The 25,016-nt window shown below is 42.8% G+C and overlaps 1 protein-coding gene across 6 annotated transcripts in view; it reads left to right on the plus strand.

The window, feature by feature from the left end:
• Positions 1-25,016, plus strand: part of LOC116801761 (dipeptidyl peptidase 4) — a 203,064-nt gene that overhangs the window by 77,321 nt on the left and 100,727 nt on the right. For 5 of the 6 annotated variants that reach the window (XR_004362203.1, XR_004362204.1, XR_004362205.1 and 2 more), the window contains exons 5-7: positions 17,034-17,328; positions 17,389-17,521; positions 17,578-17,766. Coding sequence is in view for 3 of the 6 variants with exons in the window: in XM_032723108.1 (XP_032578999.1) it covers positions 17,034-17,328; positions 17,389-17,521; positions 17,578-17,766 (617 nt within the window). In the remaining 3 variants the exon portion in view is untranslated. Of the gene's footprint in view, positions 1-17,033; positions 17,329-17,388; positions 17,522-17,577; positions 17,767-18,060; positions 18,191-25,016 lie in introns of those variants that run through there. The other variant, XM_032723107.1, reaches the window with a different exon arrangement.

Below are 25,016 nucleotides of genomic sequence, written 5' to 3' on the forward strand. Positions count from 1 at the left end.
TTTTCTTTTATTAATGTGTTACAATAGTTATATGTCTTCTGTATACATCTGCCTTCATCGTTCACGCAGCGATCACACGTCCGCACTCCCTGGCATCTCGCAAGCAACTCCCCCTCTCTCATGCTCTTCCTCTTGACATCCGGCCTCTCCTGACATTCCTGCGTCGTCGTTATATTCATATATCGGCTCATCTATATCCAGGTTTGGAATTCAGGCACACATTGGCCTCATATGGTCGCTTGACATCACGTTACAGTAGCGTCGCTGAGTAACAGTGTGGTCTGGCAGATCTTCCACCATATACCGATCGTTGTTGAGGACCTTTGTTACTATATAAGGTCCTTTATAAGCAGCATCCAATTTATGTGACTCTCCTGTAGCCGATGGTACGAAGGTAATGACGACTAAATCGTTAACTTCGTTTGTTAATTTTGTTGGTTGTGCGTGATTTGCGTCGAACCCAATTTTCCATTTCTTCTGCTCGTTTGTAATATTTGCTGCTGCTTGCTGTCTTTTCATTTCAATATCCGATTCTGAAATGGAATCGTCTGATAGTGCCTGTATTAGACGGTTGTTCGTCACGTCTCTTGGGTTAAAGTTGAAGACTAAATCGTTTGGAGAAAATTTAGTGGTGGCATTTATGTGTGAATTAATGCCCCACTGTATCTTGAATAACTGCTGGTCCCATTCTTTAGTCTTTTCTGTGCTGGTCTTTAGAGCATTTAATAAAGTTTTATTCATTCTTTCAGCTTGCCCGTTAGCTCTGGGTGTTCTGACTGCCGTTTTGATATGTTGAATACCCTGCTCTTTTGTAAAATTTTCAAATTCCTTCGACGTAAAGGCTGTTCCGCAATCAGAAATTATGCGACTCGGCTGACCAAATACTGCAAACAACTGCTGAAGTGTATTTGGTGAATGCGCATACAATAACCAAAATGTGAAGATTTCCACTTTTGCTCTTTGGGAATGGGCCTATGTGATCCATATTTATTGTACGGAATGGTATAGGTAACGTGTCGTATACGTGCAGTGACCCTTCAGGTTTGCCTCCTTTTACTTTGTTAATGCAGCACTCTGGGCAGGAAGATATGTACAACTTCACATATCTCCTCATGCGTGGGAACCAAAAGTTCCGTTGAATCCGTTGAATTGTCTTATCCGTGCCGTAATGTCCTATGTCATCGTGGTTTGCTTTTGTTATACGCCAGCGGATTGCTTGGGGTACAACTAATTCGTTGCCGTTGGCCGTTTTGCGTAGAAGTCTGCTCGCTTCAACAACGTAGTCTGCTTTTACTTGGCTCCATAGTGAACTCTTCTCCTTAGTCCTAAATACTTCAAATATCTGCGTCAGTATTGGGTCTTGCCTTTGCATTGCATACACCCAATCTTCGTCGGTAGGCACAATCGCTAATACATTGTCTGCTACTGTGTGCGAAGTTTCTCCGTGTGGCAGCACTGGTTGTCTGCTCATGCCATCCACGTGTGGCATGTCCGCTCCTGGTCGATGTTTGCATGTGAAATTAAACTCTTGTAGTTTGAGCCACCATCTTGCTATTGGTGGTTGTAGCTCTGTTGATTCCTTCAGCGTCGCCACCGCGTTGCAATCTGTCACCACCAGAAATGGAGATCCTAGTAAATATATCCGGAATCTAACCAGTGTCTCCGTAATTGCCAATATTTCTAGAGCATAGCTTGAGTATCTGCTTTCTGCGTCGCTGCATAGCCGACTGTAATAAAATACAGGCTTCGTTCCGTCTTCTTCTCTTTGAAACATAATTCCTGCTATTCCCAGCTTACTAGCATCAGTGTGTATTTCATGATATTTTGTAGGGTCGTATAAAGTCAACACCGGCTTCGATGTTAAAGCATCCTTTAGTCGTTGAAATGCCTGTTCCTGATCTTCCCCCCATATAAAGTCCACATCCTTTTTCAATAATTTGCTCAATGGATACGCAATCATACTGTACTCCTGGACAAATTTTCTGAAGAATCCTGTAACTCCCAGGAATCTGCGTACTTCTGTTTCGTTACATGGCCTTTGATATTCATTGATGCAGTCAGTCTTCTCATTGCCTGGCTGAATCCCGTTGCCCGTGATCACATGACCCAAAAAGGTCACCTGCGTTTTCATAAAAGCGCATTTGGATGGGCGCAGCGTTAAGCCCGCCGCCAACTTAACAGCATCCAGGAATTCCTTTAATATAATGAGTCCTTCTTCGACCGTCTTGGATGCAATTATGACTTCGTCCACATAATTGATAATATTCCGTTGGTGTTTCAGCTCTCGTATGATCTCAGTAATGACTTCTTGGAAGACCATCGGTGCGTTCACCAGACCAAAGGGCATTAAATTCGTACAGTCCATTTGGTGCCATAAATGCCGTCAAATTTTTGCTTTTCTCGTCCATCGGAACCTGGTAATAACCGGATGTCATATCCAGCGTCGTGAAGTATACATTTCCGGATAGCTTTGCCAATTGCTCCTCTACAATCGGCATCGGATATCGCTTCTTTATAGTGACTGCGTTTAGAGCCCGATAGTCCACGCATAGCCTCCGTTCTCCATTTGCCTTTGGCACCAATATTGCTGATGCTGCATGCGTTGACTTGCTCCTTTCAATTATCCCGTACTTCAGTAAGTCACCTATTATCGTAGTCATCATCTCCCTTTGGGCAAACGGCACTTGATATCGCCGCCCCAAGATGGCTTTCGTAGTGGATACCTCTATATCCATCTTCGTCGTTTTGCACCTGCCAATATTTGACAAATCTTCGGCAAAACACTCTTTATAGCTCTTTAATAGATCGCTCACCTGTTCCTGGTGGTCGGGGTCAATGTCCGTGTTAACATTAAACCCGACCTGCTCCGCTGCTGTCAACGTTGATCCTGAATCTTCGGCAACCAGCATTTCCTGATCGTGGCAGATGATATCTCTGCCCACGAGGACATCATATGGTAGGACTTCGTTTGGTACCACCTGAACTTGTGTGAAGAGTCTCAGTTTGCCATATGCAAACTCTGAAAGAATGCACTCCTTCGATTCGACCACAGATCCTCCAAAGCCTTGCAGCCGTTTGACTCTCGGCTGCCGTATTGCTCCATCTCGCACTGCTGCTTCTTTCATTAGGGTGTTCTCACTGCCCGTGTCGATGAATGCTTCAAACTGTTGGCCTCCAATGAGAACTGTTTTCATTATTGGCGGATACTCCTTGTGATGCGACTCATTCACTTGAGCCACCGTTGACGATGTTTTCACCTTGCAATCCTTTTCATTATGCCCAATCTTAGAGCATTTGGGACATCTTTCCTTTCGCTGTGGCTCTGTACATTTTGCTGCAAGGTGCCCGAAATTATTGCAATTATAACATTTAACTGCTTTCATCTTGCCATCAGCATCGTTGTATTGCTTTTCATTGATCGTTGACGCGTTGTATTGTTGTTGATGTATCTCTTGTGAAAATCTCAAATTTTCCAACGACTTTAGCAGCTCTGAACAAGTGCGTATGTTCATCGCTAATAATGATTTCGTGAGTTCTTTTGAATTAAGCCCGTTGATGATATACGAATTTATTGATGGTTCATCGACACTCGCACGCCGTCCAATAGCTACCATCGCATAAAAGTATTCAATTAATGACTCGCTATTGCGTCGCTTGCGACGCATCAATTCTCTGTGCACATCGGCCGTACTCACTAAACATGGAAAATCAAGAGCGAATGCCGATTTGAATTGATCCCATGATCGATATACCTGCTGTGCATCCAGCCATGTTTTTGCTACTCCACGCATCTTATGCTGCACTGCAAACAGCACAGCGTCACTTGTCCACATGTATACGCTTTGTAGTTGCTCTACCTTTGCGATGAATTGCTCCGATGTGATAGATCCCTTGATTGGATCAAAATCCGGCAGAATTCCTATCATTTCTTTGATGCTTGTAAAACCTTGACCTTGAGCTTCTAGCTGTGGCGATGAGAGCACATTTTCCGGTTGCATCCCGTTTGGCGCATGTGTGTGTCTCGATCCATCCAGCGTCTGACGTAAGCGTGTCGTTTCTTGTTCCACAGTCCCTTGTGCTTGACTTTGTTGCTGCAAGCATGCCGTTTGGACCATCGTTGCCAAGTTTGCCACCATCTCCTTAAGTTCGTTGATTTGGGCTTGCATACTTGTACTTGCGTTTTGTTCCATTATATCGTTGTCGTCTGTCTCAATTTCATCACTTTCCAGTTTCGTCATCAACTCAAGAAGTATCGTGACCGCCGAAGTGTGAAGACGTTTTTTATCGAGCTCCGCACAAGGTCGGTTGTTTTGAGTGAAGCGAACGCCAAGTAAAGTGAACTAAATAAATAAAAAAAAAAAAAAAAAAAAAAAATCGAAAGCGAAAGAGACGCTCTATGCGATGCAGGATCGCTTAAATATATAGTGATTTGTTATCTTAAATTGTGAAACTATGAGTCAGAACGACACTCGCGCTCAGCGACAGCGCGAGCAAGACGAACGCCGGCTCTCAATTCAACGCAACAACGCGTACTTCTCCTACGTCTCACCGATAACCCCAAACGCAGACATCGAGCGGTCAATAACCCATAGCCAAAGAAACCTTCTTCTACCAACAAATCAAGAAAGAGCGCGCTCCTGCTCTCCCGCTCTCTTAGCTCCGACAGAAGCCCCGCTACCTCCAACAACAACAGCTGGAGATAGACCGACAGCCCGCTCTACCTCGTCATCGGCTGCACCCGCTCACGCTCTGACTGAGTCAGCGAAAGCAAAACCGCAAGCAATAAACGGTACTGCTGCACTACCAGCAAAACAAAACGAAAACGTAAACAAAAAAGCTGGGTCGACCTGTCAGACTGGAATGGATCGCTACATTACAATAAAGCGAAAGCTCAGCCCGGAAAATTCAGATTTGGAAAACAAGCCGAAAAATACACGCGACAACTCTACCTTGATCAAAAATGTAGCCCCTGCAAATACCAACAGATTTGCCTTGCTGGTAGATACCGCTGAGGACGTGCCGCTGGGATCCGTTGATATCGAACCGAAGAAAACAAAACCTCCGCCAATATACATCAGCGAGAAGAGCACAAGCGGTTTTGTAAATACTTTGCTTGGCCTTATTGGAAAAGATAGATTTCATATAATTCCCCTCGTAAGAGGTACAATCAATGAAATCAAACTTCAGACGAAAACGGAGGACAACTACAGAAAAGTCACAAACTATTTTACCGCACAAAAAATAGGCTTCTACACTTACCAGCTCAAAAGCAGCAAGGGCCTGCAAGTAGTCCTGAAGGGCATTGAGTCTGATGTTACGCCCGAAGAGATAACTGAGGCGCTAAAGGAAAAGGGATTTTACGCCAAAAGCGTGTTCAATATCAAAAACAGAAACAGGCAGCCCCAACCACTCTTCAAGATTGAGCTTGAACCAGAAAACAAGCCTCCTAGAAAAAACGAGGTTCACCCAATTTACAAACTCCAGTTCCTTCTGCACCGTAGGATCACGGTAGAAGAGACGCACAAACGTAATGCTCCTGTACAATGTACAAACTGCCAAGAGTTTGGCCACACGAGGTCGTATTGTACACTTCGCCCGGTTGCGTAGTCTGTGGAGATCTCCACGACTCCAAACAGTGTCAAACTAACAAAAAAAAATGCATGCGAGAAAAAATGAAATAACTGTGGGGGCAATCACACAGCAAACTACAGAGGCTGTCCAATCTACAAAAAAATGAAAATCCGTCTTCACAAAAGAATGAACACGGCGCGGGCACACCAAGGAACAGCTACGCTGATACCATCAGAGACAAATCCTGAAGTAATTTTCTCGAAAGCAGCAAGTTTCGCTCCCTGGCCTACATCCAACACTAACAAGACAACATTTGCAAACGTTTTAAAATCAGGTATGACGCCTCCAACCCAAAATTCCCGAACTCCACATGAAGTGCACACAAAATTAGACACACAACAAAACTATAACCCAGCTGCGCAGCAGGAAACAAAAACTGAAGCTATGATGCAAGCCTTACAACAGAGCATGATGGAATTTATGACATTTATGAAGACCACCATTCAAGACATGATGGGTAATCAAAACCTTTTGATACAAATGCTTGTAGCCCAACAATCAAATAAATAATGGCTACCTTACGCATAGCTACGTGGAACGCCAATGGCGTTTCACAGCGCAAACTTGAGCTAGCTCAATTCCTACATGAGAAGCATATCGACGTAATGCTTCTTTCGGAAACTCATCTCACAAGCAAATACAATTTTCAAATAAGAGACTACCAATTCTACGGTACAAATCATCCCGACGGAAAAGCACACGGTGGCACCGCCATACTCATAAGGAACCGTATGAAGCACCACTTTTACAAAGAATTTGCGGAAAATAATCTTCAGGCCACTTCTATCAACATTCAGCTGGATGACAACACTCTCCTTACACTAGCGGCCGTATACTGCCCCCCCCCCCCCCGTTTCACAGTATTAGAAGCGCAATTCCTGGATTTCTTCCAAGCACTAGGGCCACACTTCATTGCAGCAGGCGACTACAACGCTAAACATACTCACTGGGGATCGCGACTTGTGAACCCAAAAGGAAAACAGCTTTATAAGACTATAATAAAAGCCACTAATAAACTTGACCATGTTTCCCCCGGGAGTCCTACATACTGGCCATCAGACCTCAATAAGCTGCCTGACCTGATCGACTTCGCAGTTACGAAAAATATTTCCCGCAGTTTGGTTAAAGCTGAATGTCTGCCGGATCTGTCATCTGATCACTCGCCTGTACTAATTCACCTCCGCCGGTACGCAGAAAACGTGAAACCACCATTCAGATTGACTTCTCACAAAACAAACTGGCTCAGGTATAAAAAATATATAAGTTCACATATTGAGCTAAGCCCAAAACTTAATACTGAATCTGATATAGAGAGCTGCACGTGTGCATTGCAATCCATCCTTACTGTGTTTCGTCCTAAAGAAGTAACTAAAATAATCAAAGACAATCTCAGCCCGAAAAAATCCCCCGGCTGCGACCTTATAACACCGGAAATGATCATCCAGCTGCCACATTCTGCAGTTCGCTACATAACCAAGCTCTTTAATGCCATCACCAAACTTGGTTACTTCCCACAACGATGGAAGAGGTCGATTATCATAATGATTCCAAAACCTGGTAAGAACCACACAGTCGCTTCATCTTACAGACCAATAAGTCTACTCTCATGTATTTCGAAACTATTCGAAAAATGCCTGCTGATCCGACTTAATCAACATCTGATATACCACAATATAATCCCAGCCCACCAATTTGGATTTCGCGAAAGCCATGGAACCATTGAACAGGTGAATCGTATTACAACGGAAATAAGAACTGCATTTGAATATCGCGAATACTGCACAGCAGTATTTTTAGACGTATCCCAAGCATTCGACAGAGTCTGGCTCGACGGCCTAATGTTTAAAATTAAAACATCCCTACCCGAAAGCACACACAAACTTCTAAAGTCTTACCTCTATGACAGAAAGTTTACAGTGCGGTGCAACACTGCCACTTCCACTGATCATACAATTGAGGCTAGAGTCCCCCAAGGCAGCGTTCTTGGGCCAACCTTATACCTCATCTATTCAGCCGACATCCCTACAAATAGTCGCTTAACAGTATCCACATTTGCCGACGATACAGCTATCCTTAGCCGATCAAGGTCCCCTATCCAAGCTACAGCACAGTTGGCACTGTACCTCATCGACATTGAGAAGTGGCTCTCTGACTGGCGAATAAAAGTAAACGAGCAAAAATGCAAGCACGTGACGTTTACGCTAAACAGACAAGACTGTCCTCCGCTCTTGTTGAACAACATACCACTCCCGAAAGCAGATGAGGTAGCGTACCTAGGAGTACACCTTGACAGAAGACTCACATGGCGCAGGCACATTGAAGCCAAAAAAACCCAACTTAAACTCAAAGCCAACAACTTACACTGGCTAAAAAAAAAAACTAAAAAAAAAAAAAACTCATTGATCTTTGCCGTTTTGTTTCCTTTGACTTGGAGATCATGAGCCCTCAAGATCACGTCCAAATCCCCAATCTTTAAATCCCTTAACTTTACACGCATTTTCGAGAGCCTTTACTTCTGCACGTCTGCACTCGTTGCCGTTCTGATTCGCTCTCCCGCAAAGTTTGTCGCTCAGTCCGTCTACGTTGCTCTCTCTATTTTCCTTTTATACCTGTACCCTTTGTGGCTTCGTATGTATAACATTTTTTTTTAACCGTTCTCGTTGTTTCTTGCTTTTTTCCTTTCGATCAACCGTTTGCGATTCTTTGCCTTTTTCTATTCCTCGCCGTTTGTCGATCTTCCTTGGTTTCTCTTTTGCTTTTTGTGGCTGTATACCTCTTTTCCCTTTTTTTTTTCTTATTCGGCGTTTGCTATATCGTGCCGTTTTTCCGAATCTCTCTTTGCTCTTGTACAACCGTTTTGCTATTACGTGCCGTTTTGTTGTACGTCTCTAATCCAATCGTTTACTATTTAACTCGTTTTCTTTAATTCACATTTTCCACTTAGAAATGGATTTGTATCCCACTTCTGAATTGTCAGGTTGAACTTCATGTTTATTCTTTTCTTTTATTAATGTGTTACAATAGTTATATGTCTTCTGTATACATCTGCCTTCATCGTTCACGCAGCGATCACACGTCCGCACTCCCTGGCATCTCGCAAGCAACTCCCCCTCTCTCATGCTCTTCCTCTTGACATAGTTATGAAAGTTAAGAGACCTTTCAATATTAAATAATATTCAAACATAATATTTACCGGTCATTACACCAGTTACTCGTGGAGTAAAAGGGTAAGCTAGATTCGGTGAATAGTATGTAAAAAGCGGAAGGAAGCGATTCCGACTATACACTGCGCGTCACCAGGATAGCGCCCCTTGAGCAAAAATTTTGATGTGCGATATTTAGAAAACTGTTTAAGCGATTTAATTCTATAAATGAAAAGTTAATATGAGATTCAGCATGTTGTTTATAGAATTTTATTTTAATAAAAAAGAAGAACAGTCCATAAATGGGTAAGTCAAAATTGGGTCACCCGGATAGCGCCGCCCAATGCAGTTTTGAATATTTTTCATAATTTGAGAGGTAGGGCAACAACATTTTTTATGCTGTTAAATTGAAAAGTTTGCTTTAATTTTACAAAAAAAGGAAAGATGAACGCTGTTATCCTTGCTAAAATCGTACCTGGAAGGAGGAGGTTCGCTGTGCGCTTTCATTCAGCAATTTCCACCAAGCACAACGTGGTAGCTGGTGTTCCACAAGGTAGTGTCCTCGGTCCTGCTCTACTGCCTGTATAGCTACGACATGCCGCAGGAAATCTATGCTGGCCACATTTGCCGATGACGGACCTACAGGTCCCGATGCGAGCACGACGCAGCCGATGGTATCCAGGACTTTGCATACCGGTTCTCGGAATGGGCAAGACGTTGGAACATTGGCATCAATAGCACTAAATCCAACAACGTCTGCTTTACTTTAGAGCGGAGAACGCCACCGCCCGTCTACATCGAGGAAGCCTCCGTACCACAGCCGAACGCAGCAAAGTACCTTGGAGTGCTTCTGGATCGCAGACTCACATTTTCCAAGCATGTGACCGACATCAGAACGCCCCTACGTGCTAAGGTGACGAAGCACTACTGGCTACTTTGTTCGCGCAGTAAATTGTCGCTATCCAACAAGCTGACAATTTACAAACAGATCTTAGCACCAAACTGGAAGTATGGGTGCCAAATCTGGGGCTTGGCATGCGACAGCCAAATCAAAAGGATCCAGGCTATCCAAAATAAGGTCGCAAGACTCATCCCCGGCTGCGAATGGTTTGTGCGAAACACCGCCCTGCACAGAGACCTGAAACTCAACGGTATTTGACGAGATAAACCAGCACTCGAGTAGATACCATGACAGGTTGGAGCGCCACAGAAATCGGCTGGCTTGCGCTCTAAACAGACCAAGGAGGCTCAACAGAAGGCAACCGAGGGATCTCATTTCCCAATCTCCTTTGAGAAGGGTCAGCAGAAGCTGATGCTTATCTTAAATCCTATTTGTTATATGTGATTGTTATGTAATTGTAGTAAAATTACTGTAAACTTGAAAAAGCTAACTATAGTTAGCCGGCGCGCCCAAATGGGCTGAATTAATAGAAAAGAAGAACAAAAGGGGGCTCCAAGATTTCCCCGTATGCCTTAATAAATAAATTATTAAAAAAAAAAAACATTGTAGGTTGACATTTTTTCAGATTTATATTAGCCTTAAAAAAAAAAAAAATTTATAATGTTATTAGTTCTGTGCATTTCTATCAATTTGTCAAAAAACTTTTTTTCACGCCCACTCTAACGCCCTAAAGCCGCCAAACTGTTCACGCCCACACTTTGGAACAATTTTTAAATGTTTTTTAATTTTATTCTTCAATATTGTCGAGCCGCCGACAAAATCCAGGAAATGCCTTAAACGCTCATTGGCTTACACAAATGAAGATCGTTTTATTCTATAGGGAAATTATACAGTTTTAAAGGCATTACAAATTTCAACTTATATCTATTCTGAATCTTACGTACCGCAGTTTCTCTTCCCTCATTATTGGTATCGTCAGACGAACTGATCTGGCGCGCAAAGTAGCTTAATTCTAAGTAAATCGATGTGACCAATTACAATAACTATAAAAATGCATACATTTAGTATTTAATGTGACCGAGTGCCCTTAACCGTTGACAAATAACTGAACTACTTATCGATAGCCAACTTATCCGTTCCGCGACATCCCCTCCCCCGTGAAGCAGCAGCATTCACCACATCCAGAACGGCTAACTTCGAAGCGGGACGCAGCACTAATTTGGCTCGGTCGCTAGTCCTCACCGAAGCCCGCCGTGGCACTCCATCTTTCCCGGTGAACACCTCTTCAACGACGCCTCTTTTCCACTCCCTGCGTGGTATGGCCGGATCGCAGATGTATACCAGGTCTCCTCGACGCATGGGCTCAACACGCTGGCACCATTTCTCTCTGCGAACAAGTGTGGGCAAGTACTCGTGCACCCATCGTTTCCAGAACCGATCTCTCATCATCCGAGCGATACGCCACTGCTTCCTTGTTGTGATCGGCAAGTGCGTGAGCGGGCGGGAATTCACTATGTTCTCCGCCTCGATCAGCAAGTTCTCCAGCACGTGCTCCTTGGGTGCAAGTTCCTTCATCGTATGCGCCAAAACCGTCTTCACGCACTGGACCATCCTTTCCCAGACACCTCCCTCAGCTGGGTTTGATGGGCAGTTGAAGATCCATTCGATTCCTTTAGATGACAACTCGCCCTGTATCTTCACTGGGTCAAATACATCGGTGAATCGTCTGGCCTCTTTATCGGCTCCCACGAAGTTCTTGCCATTATCGCTCCTTATCCTAACCACAGGTCCACGGCGGCACATGAAGTTTCTCATAGCGATGATGCATGAATCTGTTAACAAATCATGAGCCATCTCCAAGTGGACGGCTCTCGTAGTTAAGCAGGTGAATAGCGCCACCCACCTCTTCTCTGTTCGGCGCCCAATCGACACAAGCAATGGTCCGAAATAGTCCAGGCCAGTGAACTTAAATGGCCATCCATTTGCCTCAAGCCGATCCTCTGGCAATGGGCCCATTTTCGGTTGTGTCGGTCGTGCCTTCCGCAACTTGCATACGTTACAGTTAGCCACCACCTTCCGTAGAAGCCTCCTCACGTTAGTTATCCAAAACTTTTGGCGAATCTCGCCGATGGTGGCCTCCACGTTTTGGTGGCACATCCTCTCATGGTTGTGACGAACGATCATTTCCGCCAGTGCACTTTTATGGGACAGTATGATCGGACGGCGAGCCCCATATGGTACGCATGCCACTGCGTCAATGCTTCCATTGGCACGCATGATACCCTCTCTATCCAAATACGGCGAAAGTCCTGATAATTGGCTGCTCTTGCTGACCGTTCCTGTTTGAGCTTCCTCGCCGAACGCTTCTCTCTGCGCCAGCCGGACCAATGCGTGCTCCGCGTCAGCAAGTTCGACAGAGGTAAGCCCGTGCTCTTCTCACTCGTAGCGTTGTCCGCGACAGCGTCGAATAAATCTTAGGATCCATGCTGTCGTTCTTACCAGTCGGTTGAATCTCGAGAACCTCTGCCAAGATAGAAGGGGCGCGTTTACCATGGCCAATACAAACTCACCTGACATCTCTTCTTCCTCAGCGGCCTGTGGAGCGCGTCCATCGGTTACAGAAAATTTGGGCCATCTTTCTTCAGGTGCCGTTAGGAATGGTGGTCCGCTTAACCACCGCGAACCTTGGCTGAAGTCCACGCGGCGTTGCGACCTGGTTGCGTCGTCTGCCACGTTTTCGGCAGATGGTAGCCATCTCCATTGGGAAACCTCTGTGGATTCTAAGATTTCTGCCAGCCGATTTCCAACTAATTGCTTATATCTCCGGTGAGTGCTGGTGATCCAGTACAGCACGGTCTTAGAGTCGGTCCATAGTGTGCAGCTGCTGATCGCTACACCGTGTTCCTGTTTAACGGTGTCCATCAGTCTAGTTCCTAATACAGCTGCTTGAAGTTCCAGTCGTGGGATCGACATCGTCCTCATGGGAGCACATTTCGTTTTGGAACACACAAAATGTGCCTGCACATCGTCGTTTGCGTATGTGGCCCGCCAATAAGCCGCCGCGGCGAACGCAGATTGGCTGGAGTCCACGAAGACGTGCAGCTGCAGTGTCCGTACACATCCAGCGCGGAAGTAGTAGCGTGGACATCGGAATTCTTCAATGTATTTCATTTCTTGCCGCCAGCACTCAAATGCTGCGGCCAATTCGTCTGGGAGTGGCTCATCCCACTTGACTCTCCTCCGCCAAATCTCTCGCATCAACAGTTTAGCGGTTATCATGTAGCAGCTCAAGAACCCGATCGGATCGAATGTGGACATAACAAGGCTTAGAAACTCCCTCTTTGTAGGGACACGTTTCTCGTCCATCACACTGCTGGGTACCCGATGGTATTTGATGCTGAACTTGAAGTTATCCGTAGCCGGCTGCCAGTACATTCCCAATACTTTCTCCTCAGATTCGCTCCATTTAACATTCGTGTTGGATCCTTGTGGGTTCAGAGCTTTGACCACATCTGCCGAACTGGAGGAAAACCGACACAAATCAAATCCTGCGTTTGCGTGTATTTCTCTCACCCGTGACGAAACGGCGACAGCATCGTCCTTGCTCATGAAACTGTCCACATAGTCGTCCACATAGTGGTACTCCTTTATCGCCAGAACCGCTCGCGGATCCGTACTACTATATTGCGAAGCGTTGACGAGCTTCACATAGTCCGCTGCACAAGGAGAGCAAGCTGCTCCGAATGTCATGACCTGCATCTCGTAGGTGTCCAGGTTCCGACGATCCTCTCCATTTCTCCACAAGAATCGCTGGGCACATCTATCCTGTGGCTGTATCAGCACTTGGTGAAACATCTCCTTAATGTCTGCACATACTCCAACTGCTCCTTCCCGGAAGTGGAAGAGCACTGCTGGTAGGGATTTGTAGCGCTGAGGGCCTTTCATCAGCGCCGAGTTCAGTGATATATCGTTCACTTTGGCTGCGGCATCGAAGACTAGACGGATTTTTCCCGGCTTGTTTGGGTTCTCGACCCCGAAATGCGGAAGGTACCATACCTTGCCGTTGGTGTGGGTTATCCCCTGCGGCTCTAGTCGTCGTGCATATCCCTTCTTGATGTAATCATCCATAATTCCCTTGTATGCCCGCGCGAAGACCTCGTCGCGCTTCATTTTCCGTTCAATGCTGACGAGTCTCTTGAGTGCCATGTTGTAGCTGTCTGGCAGTCTCACCTCGTCGTCTTTCCATAGCAGACCAGTCTGGTATCGTCGGCCTACACGTTTCGTCGTGTCCTCCAAAATGCTTAAGGCTCGCACATCGTCACCAGCTGCGACCGGCGGTGCGGGCTTTACTCCAAAATTCTCAGTTTCGAAGTAATCGCTGACCATCTTCTCTAGAAGATTATCGTGTGACACGGCTAAAAGGCATGATCTCGATACCGGTGGACTTGCACTCCCTTTTACCGGTCCGTACACAACCCATCCAAGTTTGGTGGCGGCTGCAAATGGTCCTCCTGCTCCACTTATCTGCAGGCTAACTACCGTAGTGTGCTCTCTGGCGGATTTGCCACCAAACCACTGCACGTTGAGCTGTCGACTCTCTCCCTTTAGGTTCAGGCTCTGGATAATGTCGTCGTCAATAAGCGTTACGGACGATCCCTCATCGAGCAGCGCGTATGTGTCCACTTGCTTATTCCTCCCATACAACGTCACGGGCAAAATCCAGAATAGCGGGTGATCTCCATCCGGGTCAACGCAGCTAAGGTTTCGGTGTGGCGATTCCTGGCCATCCTCGGCTTGTCCTGCTTTTAGCGTTGCAGTCGTTGACGTAAAGGGATTACGTCGGCGATGGCTGGTGTCCCTTTGCAGCTCCTGATCTCGAGTGCTCGTATGCTCCTTCAAGCGGCCGCCGTTCGACTGGGGTAGTCTGGAATTCCCGATTCTATCGTGGAGCAGGTAGTGATGCCTTCTTTGGCACCCGTTGACACTGCATTTGGTGCCCTTCTTGCCGAACCGGGCCATGTGTCCACTCTCCAAGCACGCGAAGCAGATCCTATGCTTCCTTGCTAACTCGATTCTCGCTGTCGGAAGTGAATGATGAAATTCCTCGCAGTCCTTGATCCCATGCTGCCCCTCACATATTGGACAACATTTGTGAGAGTTAGTATCCTTTCCATCCAGACGACTTGTGCTTGCGTGCAATAGCCTTCGCTTCGGATCTTTACTTGCAGCATCCGTGACAATGCATATCAATCTAGCGAGCTCGTGTAGCCATTCGCTAAAATGCACCACTGTTGGATATGGCTCTATCGTAGCTGCATGCTTCGCCCAGTCCAACCTCTTGCTTATAGGCAACTTAGCTATCAGCTCCTCCATTAGGGTAGGATTTCCTAAATGCTGAATGCCGTTCTTTGTTGACTTCAAAAACGCAGCGAGGTTGCTCACCTTTGTGGCAAACGGCACAATTCTGGCTATGTTCGGTTCTGATATTGGCAGCACATCTCGCACGCTCTCCAGTTGACTTCGAATCAGTTGCTCCGGGCGTCCATATCGAAATCGAAGCTGCTCCATAACTTCTTGCACATTGTTGGGGTGGATGAGCAGCGCCTTTACTGCCGCTCGTGCCTCACCCTTCAAAGCCTTCACTAGCCTTTGATTGTTCTCCAAGGCTGTACATTGATATGCCTCCGTCGTCTCCGTAAACGCGCACTGGAATATTGGCCATTCCTCGGGCTGGCCTTCGAACTCTGGAAGATCCGGTAATCTGCGTGGCGTCCATACATTTGGTATACTTGCCGGTGCTATCCCGTAGGACCCAGGCGCAGTAACCACTAAGTTGCGTTGTGGCTTCCGTAGTGCATCAACATACCCTAGTTCTGGCTGCACCGTGGCCGTAACGTAGCAAGGCGGAGATAGGCTCACTGTTGTACAGTTACTATTCCGTGTGACTTGTTGCCCACTAGTTCCACTCAATTGTGGCTGCAAATTTGCACTCAACTGTGCGAGCAACTTTGCACTCAATTGTGCGAGCAACGGTTCATTCAAAGATGGCGTCACAAATTGTTCCCGTTGCAACTCATAGCTGACGACGTTTCACTCATACTTAGCTGTGTATTCGCCGCACCGTTACCGTTACCGTTACTGCTCAACCCGATTTCAACGGGATTTCTTGCGGTCTCTACTTGCCCTTCATTTGCCTTGGCCTTGGATAGTTCCCTTTCTAAGGTTGGGATTCTTTCCAGTAGGTTCGCCACCTCTAGAGTTGTGGAATTTGTAGTCTGCCCTGATATGGCAGGCTGCGGAGTACCACTCGGATTCTGACCGAGTAATCCACTTTCCTTGGAACTTTGAGGCTGCTGTATATCACTAGCCACACTCGTCGTGGGCTCTTTGGACTGATCTAATCTGGGGCTTCGCCTCAGCGCCGGCATGTTGCAAATCACAGGGTGCGAATAAAGAGTGCGAATAAAAGAAATGTCGAGAGGCCGACAATACCCAGGAAATGCCTTAAACGCTCATTGGCTTACACAAATGAAGATCGTTTTATTCTATAGGGAAATTATACAGTTTTAAAGGCATTACAAATTTCAAATTATATCTATTCTGAATCTTACGTACCGCAGTTTCTCTTTCCTCACTATTGGTATCGTCAGACGAACTGATCTGGCGCGCAAAGTAGCTTAATTCTAAGTAAATCGATGTGACCAATTACAATAACTATAAAAATGCATACATTTAGTATTTAATGTGACCGAGTGCCCTTAACCGTTGACAAATAACTGAACTACTTATCGATAGCCAACTTATCCGTTCCGCGACAAATATATATTGATATCCCAGAAAAATAATTATGGTAGATTTCGCATACTCTACGAGTATCTGATAGTCAGGGAACTTGCAATCCTCATTTTTGTACTAGCTATATTTTCAATATTTTTCCTTTATAGGAAATGTAAAAAAAACACCTTATAACATTATAATAACCTTTCTAAAACCTAAAATAAGTAAAAAAGGTTACCAAAATATTCAAACAGTTAATGAATAAAATACTGAAATATTGGACATTCAAAATCTAGTAAAATTAATTATATCCAGAAATAAACGCTTGAGGACTAGCGGTGTTGGAGTGACATCAATCTCCAAATGGAAAACATAAGCCGGTCTTTGTAACAGCTTCTTTCACATAAGCCATTAAACGATAGAATGTTTAAATTATCTGTTATGGTATAATAAACATCAAAAAATGTAATAAATAAAAAAATATAGCTACGCAATTTTTTTAATATTAATATCTAATTTATACCAAATTTACGATTTTTAACGATAACTAACACCTAAAAAAAATTTGTTTTTCGTTTTAGAAGAAATTTTTGAAGCTCCAGAGGCGATTTGGACTTCGTCTGATGGAACACATTTTATGTACGCACTATTTAATGACACCAATGTTGGAATGATGACATACCCGTGGTTATCGTCTGGAGCTTTATTCTCTGGAAGTGGGATGTTTTCTGGAAGTATTTTTCCCGAAACAAAAATGGTTAGATTTCCAACTCCAGGAACCACTAATCCCGAAGTGGAGTTGTGGGCTGTTGACATAACTAATCTGAGCGACATTCAAAAATTTAATATTAAACCTCCTGCCACTATTTATGGACAGTAAGACATCCAATATCTAAGAGTTAATATACATTTCATATTTCTTGATTTATATACTAGAGACTATTACCTCACATCAGCAGGTTGGATATCTGATAGCAATTGTCAAGTATCGGTAGTGTATATGGGAAGATCTCAAAATTACAGTGTTATTTCATTGTGTTCTAAAGTAGAAGACTGGAAATGCTTGGAAGTAAGTTCTATTATCTTAAAAACAAAATAACAAATTAAAGTTTAAATTATATTAAGGTTCACTCTGAACGTGCACCAGAAGATGAATGGTTGGATATCTTTCCCCACCCAGTATTTTCTTCAGACGGTAGCAGTTTCTTATTTTTGGCGAATATTCAGGAGTCAGAAAACTACCAATTTACACATATTAAACATGTAATGATATCACAGCGAAGAATTTCTGTTATTTCTCATGGGCGATATGAAGTAAGTAACTCTTGAAATGTTTAAATATAATAGTTGTACGGTACGTGGACCAATACTGTTTGTCTTCTAGACAGCTTACGTTTTCAAAAACATTGAACAATTACAAAAAGTCTATAAAACTATTTTAAAATCAATAAAAATCTATTTTCTTATTTAAATAAGTCTGTGATCCACATATTTTTTACTTTTTATTTATTATTTATTACTGTTGAGCTAATAAGCTTATTTATAAGTTTTTTTTGCGCAATGAAAATACGAGTTTTATTTAGCGATTTCGAACGAATATGATTTCAGCGAACGAGATCCTGCATCGATGCGATATGTATAAACGAATGAATAAAGAGCGTCTTAATTGCAGTGCGAACAGCAGAACGCTAAGCCAAAGGTGTAGGTGCGAGAGTACAAAAGAGAGAGAGCGCAAAAGGGAAGAGATGCTCACGCAGCTGATCTGCATAGATAACGATGATATTGCTGCGATGATGTGCAGTAAAATTGAAATGTGTCTCCAAAGTTGGCATATTTACAAATAACAAAAATAACAAAGGCGGCTGTGAGACCCGTTACTAACTATTTATAAACAAGTTGAAAATATAATAACTAACTAAAATAAAAGAGTAACTAGCTACTGTGGCCATCGACTCGACCAATTATAGTAATGTTATATTTGGTGTATAAAATTAAATTTGTTTAAGAAAGATAATTGTAGGTTTGAATTTGATGTTAGGTTAACTAAACTTAAAACTTTTATATTTGTTCTAGGGTTATGATGGTGTCAGCCTCTATCTAATATATGTTTGGCTGATAGTTCGTCCCCGCAGTGAAGACAGTTTGGCCTATTTTATTTATTTTAGTTAAAGTTTAATAACTGTTTTATTTGACATAAGCGTGACACCGTTGTGAGTCGTTTGGAAGTTAACACAAGAAGAAGGAAGTTTCCAGAAAAACAAAAAGAACTTATTCAGATCAGTGTGTGTATATAGTTGTTGCCAATTAACATACTTAATATTTTAGTATTTCAATACTCCTTCTCAACAACATATTCAGAAATAATTCATTTCAGTAATACATTTTAAGTGCTGGTTTTTCTGTATGTTTTTTGTTAAAATATCTGGTATCATGTCGTTTGTACATATATATTTTACATCAATTTCCTTTTTGGAATAAAGTTCCCTAACATAATGGTACTTTATGTCGATATGCTTACTTCTATTATGTAATACTGGATTCTTAGCTAAACATAAAGCACTCTGATTATCGCAAAGAATTAAAATTGAGTGATCTATCAAAAACCCCATTTCCTTCAGAAATTTTTTTATAAATACTGCTTCTCTTGCTGCAATGGACAATGCAACATTTTCGGCCTCCGTGCTGGATAATGCCACCAGACTTTGCTTCTTGGACTCCCAGGATATTGGACCAGCTGCGTTTATGAAGACATATCCACTGTAGGACTTACGATCCGATGTGTCATATACTGCAATTATATTAACATTGTCCTTCTCATTGCGTGTGTACACACACGGCTCGCTGGCACAGGGAACAAAATGCAGTTTTGATTTGATTTGGACGCCCGGGCTTTCCAGTTTTTATCTTCTTAGGACGATCAGGACCATGAATTTCCCGTTCTTCGGTGTCATCGCTCTTCGCACTCTCGTAAACATCAGAACTATCGGCTTCGTTAATCTCGCTGTCAATTTTCTCTTCCTCGAGCACCTCAGCATCTTCTTTGTTGTTGTCCACTGCCAAAATCTGCGAACAATCAACTCCAATTTCGTCAATAAGTGCAGTCTCGTTCTCGCTGTTTCCATTCTTTGGATACCCTATAGTTTCCTCTAGAAAAACGACGTCTCTACTTTTGATTACCTGGTTCGATCCAATGCGCATTAATCTGTAGGCCTTCGTTGAATACCCTATCATTATGCATTTAATGCCTTTTGGCTTGAACTTTCCTGCATGTTTCTTATTCAAGGCAATCGCTTTGCATCCAAAGACTTTTAAATGCAATATCGAAGGCTTTTTACCTGTCCACAGTTGGAATGTTGTTTGACTCTTCAACGACCTTGTCTCCGATCTGTTGCGTAGATATGCTGCAGTCCTAACTGCCTCTCCCCACAGGGACTCATTCACTCCTGAATGTATAATCATGCTCCTTGCCATTTCCACAAGCGTCCGGTTAGCGCGCTCAGCAACCCCGTTTTGCTGTGGAGTGTACGGTACTGTCAATTGCCGCTTGATACCGTTTTCAGATAGGAACTTCTGAAACTCGTGGCTTATATATGCGCGACCGTTATCGCTGCGAATTGCTTTAAGTTTTTCACCGGTCTGTTTTTCTTCAAACGCGACAAAGTTTTTAAACGTGGGAAGCATTTCATCACGGGTCTTCAAAAAATATACGAACATATAACGCGAATAGTCATCAATAAATGTTACGAAATATCTTGCTCCACCGGCAGATACTTTGTTCATTGGCCCGCAAATGTCCGAATGCACTAGCCCTAGCACTTTGTCCGCACGATTTTCTGCCATTTTTGGGAATGGTTTCACACAGACTTTACCTTTAGCACAGGTTTCACATGCAATTCGGTCTATGTCCACAACATTTTTGATTGACTTTAAGCCATTGACCATATTGTCAGTTGCCATCTTTTTTAGGCTCGCCATGTTCAAATGACCATAACGATAATGCCACTTCCACAATTCATCATTTGCACACAAGTACATGCACCGATTGTTCGAAGTATCAACAACAAAAAGATTTCCAGCTTTTCTTGCCTGTAACACTTCTTAATTTCGACCGTCCTTTATATACGCACTTTGCTTGTGAAAAATTACTTTATACCCTTTTTCAACGGCTTTCGCTACCGATATGAAATTACTTTGCAAGCTTTTTACGTAAAGCACATTTTTCATATAAACGGAACCATTCTTTGTTTTAACGGCCACCGTACCGACGCCATCCGAATATATATAGTTTTCTCCTGCAAGTAATATTTTCTCTTTATGCTCACATATGAGCAGTTGCTCCACTGTCCAAGCACCACATCGATTTCGTTAAAAGGTCATTTTTATTTACACTTGCAAGCATAGTAAACGACTTCTCTTTTGCAGATGTTTCTATTTCATCATTTTTGTCTTTCACTTTGCACTGCGCAATAAGGTGACCCTCGCGACCACATCGAAAGCATTTTTAATTCTTCTTTGCATCACTGTTCTTTTGCGCCGATCTATTTTTCTTGTCTCCCTTTCCACTGGGACGCGACACAAACGCTTGCTGCACACAAAGTTCCGTTTCGTCCGAACTGACTCTTTGTCTCTCTCCCTCCTCTATAATTTTTACTTTTAAATCAGAGAGAGTCGGTAACTGTTCGCGCGTTTCGATCGCTACCACGAAATTTTCGAATATCAAAATAGTAAGATTATCTTCAGAAATGTCCATATCAATTTCTTTCAGTATTTCGACGATATCCACAAAATCATTTATGTAATTTTGTACGCACGCACTTTCCGACAAACTCAACCGGAGTAATTTCCTGAACAAGGTAATTTTCCTGGCGGGTCCACGAGGCTTGTACACAGCTGCAAGCTTGTCCCAAGCTTCTTTAGAACTAGCGCAGCTTTTAATCAAATTAAATTCTGCCTTCACGCACAGCAATATTGTTGCTAGTGCTTTTTCGTCTAGTTCGTCGAATTGGGCTCCTTGCTCAGCTGTATCACCCCCCTGCTTCACGCGTCTTTCGCACACCAACGACCACATACCCGAGTGCACCAATACACTCTTCATTTGCACCGACCATACTGCGTAATTTTCGCCGTCCAATTTGTCGACCGCACACAGCCCTTGTCCGCTCATGTTTATAAAAAATGTTCAAGCTAATTAAATACAATAATTATTTTCCTCTTGATCACACACAATTATTAAAGTCTTTACTACTCCTGGGCCCATAACCTATTTGAAATAGTGGAGTAAAACGGGAGGCGATTTCGTTAAAGTTTAATAACTGTTTTATTTGACATAAGCGTGACACCGTTGTGAGTCGTTTGGAAGTTAACACAAGAAGAAGGAAGTTTCCAGAAAAACAAAAAGAACTTATTCAGATCAGTGTGACCAAATTTCAGTATATAGTTGTTGCCAATTAACATACATAATATTTTAGTATTTTAATAACAACAAAATGTTTCATGTTCTTAAATTGAAGTTTTCTTTAATTTTGCGAAAAAAAAAATGGGAAGAGGAACGCTGTTATCCATGCAGGAAAAATACGAAATCATCGCAAAACTATAGACAATTTTAATAAAAACAAGTAAACTTATGAAAAAAATTATAAAAAAAATTTTGTTCGAAATGAATCGAAAAAAACTTAAGTTATTGTAAGTGGCTCTATCCTGATGACCCAGTTTTGACTTACCCATTTATGGATTGTTTTCCTTTTGTTCTTTTTGGAAAGCTCTCGCTTAAACAGTTTTCTAAATAGCTCACATCAACAATTTTTGCTAAAAATGCGCTAACCTGGTGTGTAACGTGTAACGAATTAAACTGACGGTTGACTGGAGTACTTATACTTGCGGGCGCACGCTTTAGAGGCCGGCTTTAGCTCATGGCAATGGGTGTGGTGGTCTTGCTTGTACAGATCTCTTGTCGTTACAGACAACAATTAATAAGATCAAGAAATTGAGCGTGCTTGCAACAACAACAAAATGAAGGAGCTAGAATACATAATCGGAGGAAGCAAATTAATTCTTTCGGAAGCGGACAGTTCTAGAATGGGAGAAAAGTTTGAGAATTTTTCGCCTGCGAAGCACAGGTGGAATCGTGTTCGCGCATTGCCCTACCCTACCTTAGACCACTTTCCTTAAGAGCATAGCTCTAGTGGCCCCTTCAGTGCCCTAGGTCAGGAGAATTATTAGCCGAGTCAGTATTTAGTTTTTTAGAAATTCATATTTTCAATATCAATCAGTACTTAATAATTAATAATAATTATAATTTAATAATTAATAACCAAGTAAATATAAAAAAAATACAGACTAGTGTAACTCAAAGGAATCTAAAGCAAGGTTTTTCTCTTAGTTGCGAGATCAGAAAATGTAGTTTTAATTCTATATTCGAGACCATTACAATTAAAAGTTAAAGATACTAGTGGCTAAATATATTTTTAGGAAAGAACAAAGCTTTCGTCTAAATCTTCAATAATTTTCGTTCTCTCTATAATCTTGTTCTGTGAATTATTAATTTTATTTATTTTTCTTTGAGTTTTCTTTATACCGAATCTTTAACGAGAAGAAAAATTAATTCTATTTGAGAGAGCCGAGAGTAATTTCGGTTAGATTCTTTTTTTTTCTGTCTTTTTTTTCTCTTTATATTTCAAATGGCTGCTCTCGCCACTCCATTATTATTACTTTTTTATTTGCAGTGTGTATACAATATAAGATGATCTCTAGCAAAATTTATTCGGTTTACTACCGAATATTTTCAATAAAAATAAAGTTTTATCAATGAGACTCACTCAACTTTTCACTCCTCGGCGAAAGATCGATCTCCCGGCGCAGATGAGCTGAAACGAAAAGGTGGCTTTTTTTTTCCACAAACACTATAAGGAGGCATAATTTTGGATTACACGACTGCGATCAAACTTTTATAAATCCCTACTTGAAAATTTAAATGAGAACTTTCCGAAAAGGAACTCTTCTAAAAAAAAAGAAAATTTAATTAGCTTAGGTTAGATCACTTACTATATAAAAATTTTAATCACTAATAAGAATTCAATTTAAATCCAAGAAAAATCATTAAACCGCATGGCCGAGTTTCCTACTCGAGTACATATTCTTATAGCTTAACGTTAAACTTAAACTACATAGAAAAAAAATTTTAATTTCTGCCACTCTATGTTCAGGATGGCGATCCGGTTGGATTAATACTCTCTAGTAAGGTTAGGTCTGACTTTCAGCATTTTTTTTGCGTATAATTAGAAATTTTGATCGATTTAACTTTGATTTAATTTAGTTTCGGGCATTCTGGACTGCCAATCAAGCAAACAAAATTTTCCATTCACTATAACCTCACTTTAATGTCTACTTAGGCTGCATTTTGATTAGTTAATATATCCCTCCTGGTGGTCCCGGCTTAGGGCGGTCGCTTTCCTGCTGCTGCGGCTGGTCCTTCGCTCCGGCTTGCTGGAAAGGCGCTCCACTTCTCGGCCTGGCGCCGTTGCCGTCTCTCCTTCTGCCCGCCGGTGGCGGCTCCGTAAAATCGTGGGACCCGGGCAGTGATGCGAACGTATAAGATGTCCAGCGAAAACCCTCCGGCCTTCGATTTCGGCTGTGATTATATTCCCGCATCAAACTACAGTTCACCAATATTTCGAAATTCACTAACCTGCAATTTGACCCAGTCGAAGCTAGGATTTGGCGGCAAAACGGCGGTGAGATGGCCGTGACAAACGCCGATCTCTTCGGCCTAATATCGCCGGGAAACACACGCCGGACTTATTTCGCCCACCACTATAGGCGAAGGAACGCCGTATTTTCGATATTTCGCGCGACAAAAAAAACTCCCGTATGCCCGCAAATTAAAATTTTTCAACGCACTTCCGCAACTTGTCTCGTTGACTGTTCAGATCGAAAAGAAGGCAAACCGGAAACATTAGTCGAGGCGTAGGCCATCGGCGGAAACCACGATCAGCTGAACAACTCTTTTTCTCCGATAACCGAATTATACCAAACTTATCGGGTGCAGCTAATAAGGGTTGCATCCAGTCTGGTATATTCTAGCTACTTCTTGCTACATCTAGTAATACCTCACTTTAGTGTGTCACAGCTGACCGCCCTATCGATTATTCATCGACATTTTTCTCACCCACTGCTTCAGTCGCCTCTACAAAACCCCCCCGCTACACTCAGACTAGGGTACACATAGACACACTAGGCTGAGACCGACTGGAAGCACCTCGGACAGATCTCACTTTTTTTTTTATGCCAATGCCAATGCAATGCCAATGCATTCCCTGTGGAATTCATGGTGACAGGTTGTCACGTACAAATCTGGTGTGCTGATCTCGGCTGCACATAATTTACAAACAGGGTTTGAGACACTAGGAGATTTCCTAGTTGGTGATCGGTCTAACCCCATCATACTTGCGAAAAATTACAGGTTCAAAAATGACGAGCAAAAATAGAATAAACTTATACGTAAAAATATCAACGATAAGGTGCGAAAAGATAATAAAACTGAACTCTTGGCTTGATGTTCTACTGTC

This window comes from Drosophila sechellia, chromosome 3R (assembly GCF_004382195.2).
Source record: "Drosophila sechellia strain sech25 chromosome 3R, ASM438219v1, whole genome shotgun sequence".
NCBI classification, from domain to species: Eukaryota; Metazoa; Arthropoda; class Insecta; order Diptera; family Drosophilidae; genus Drosophila; species Drosophila sechellia.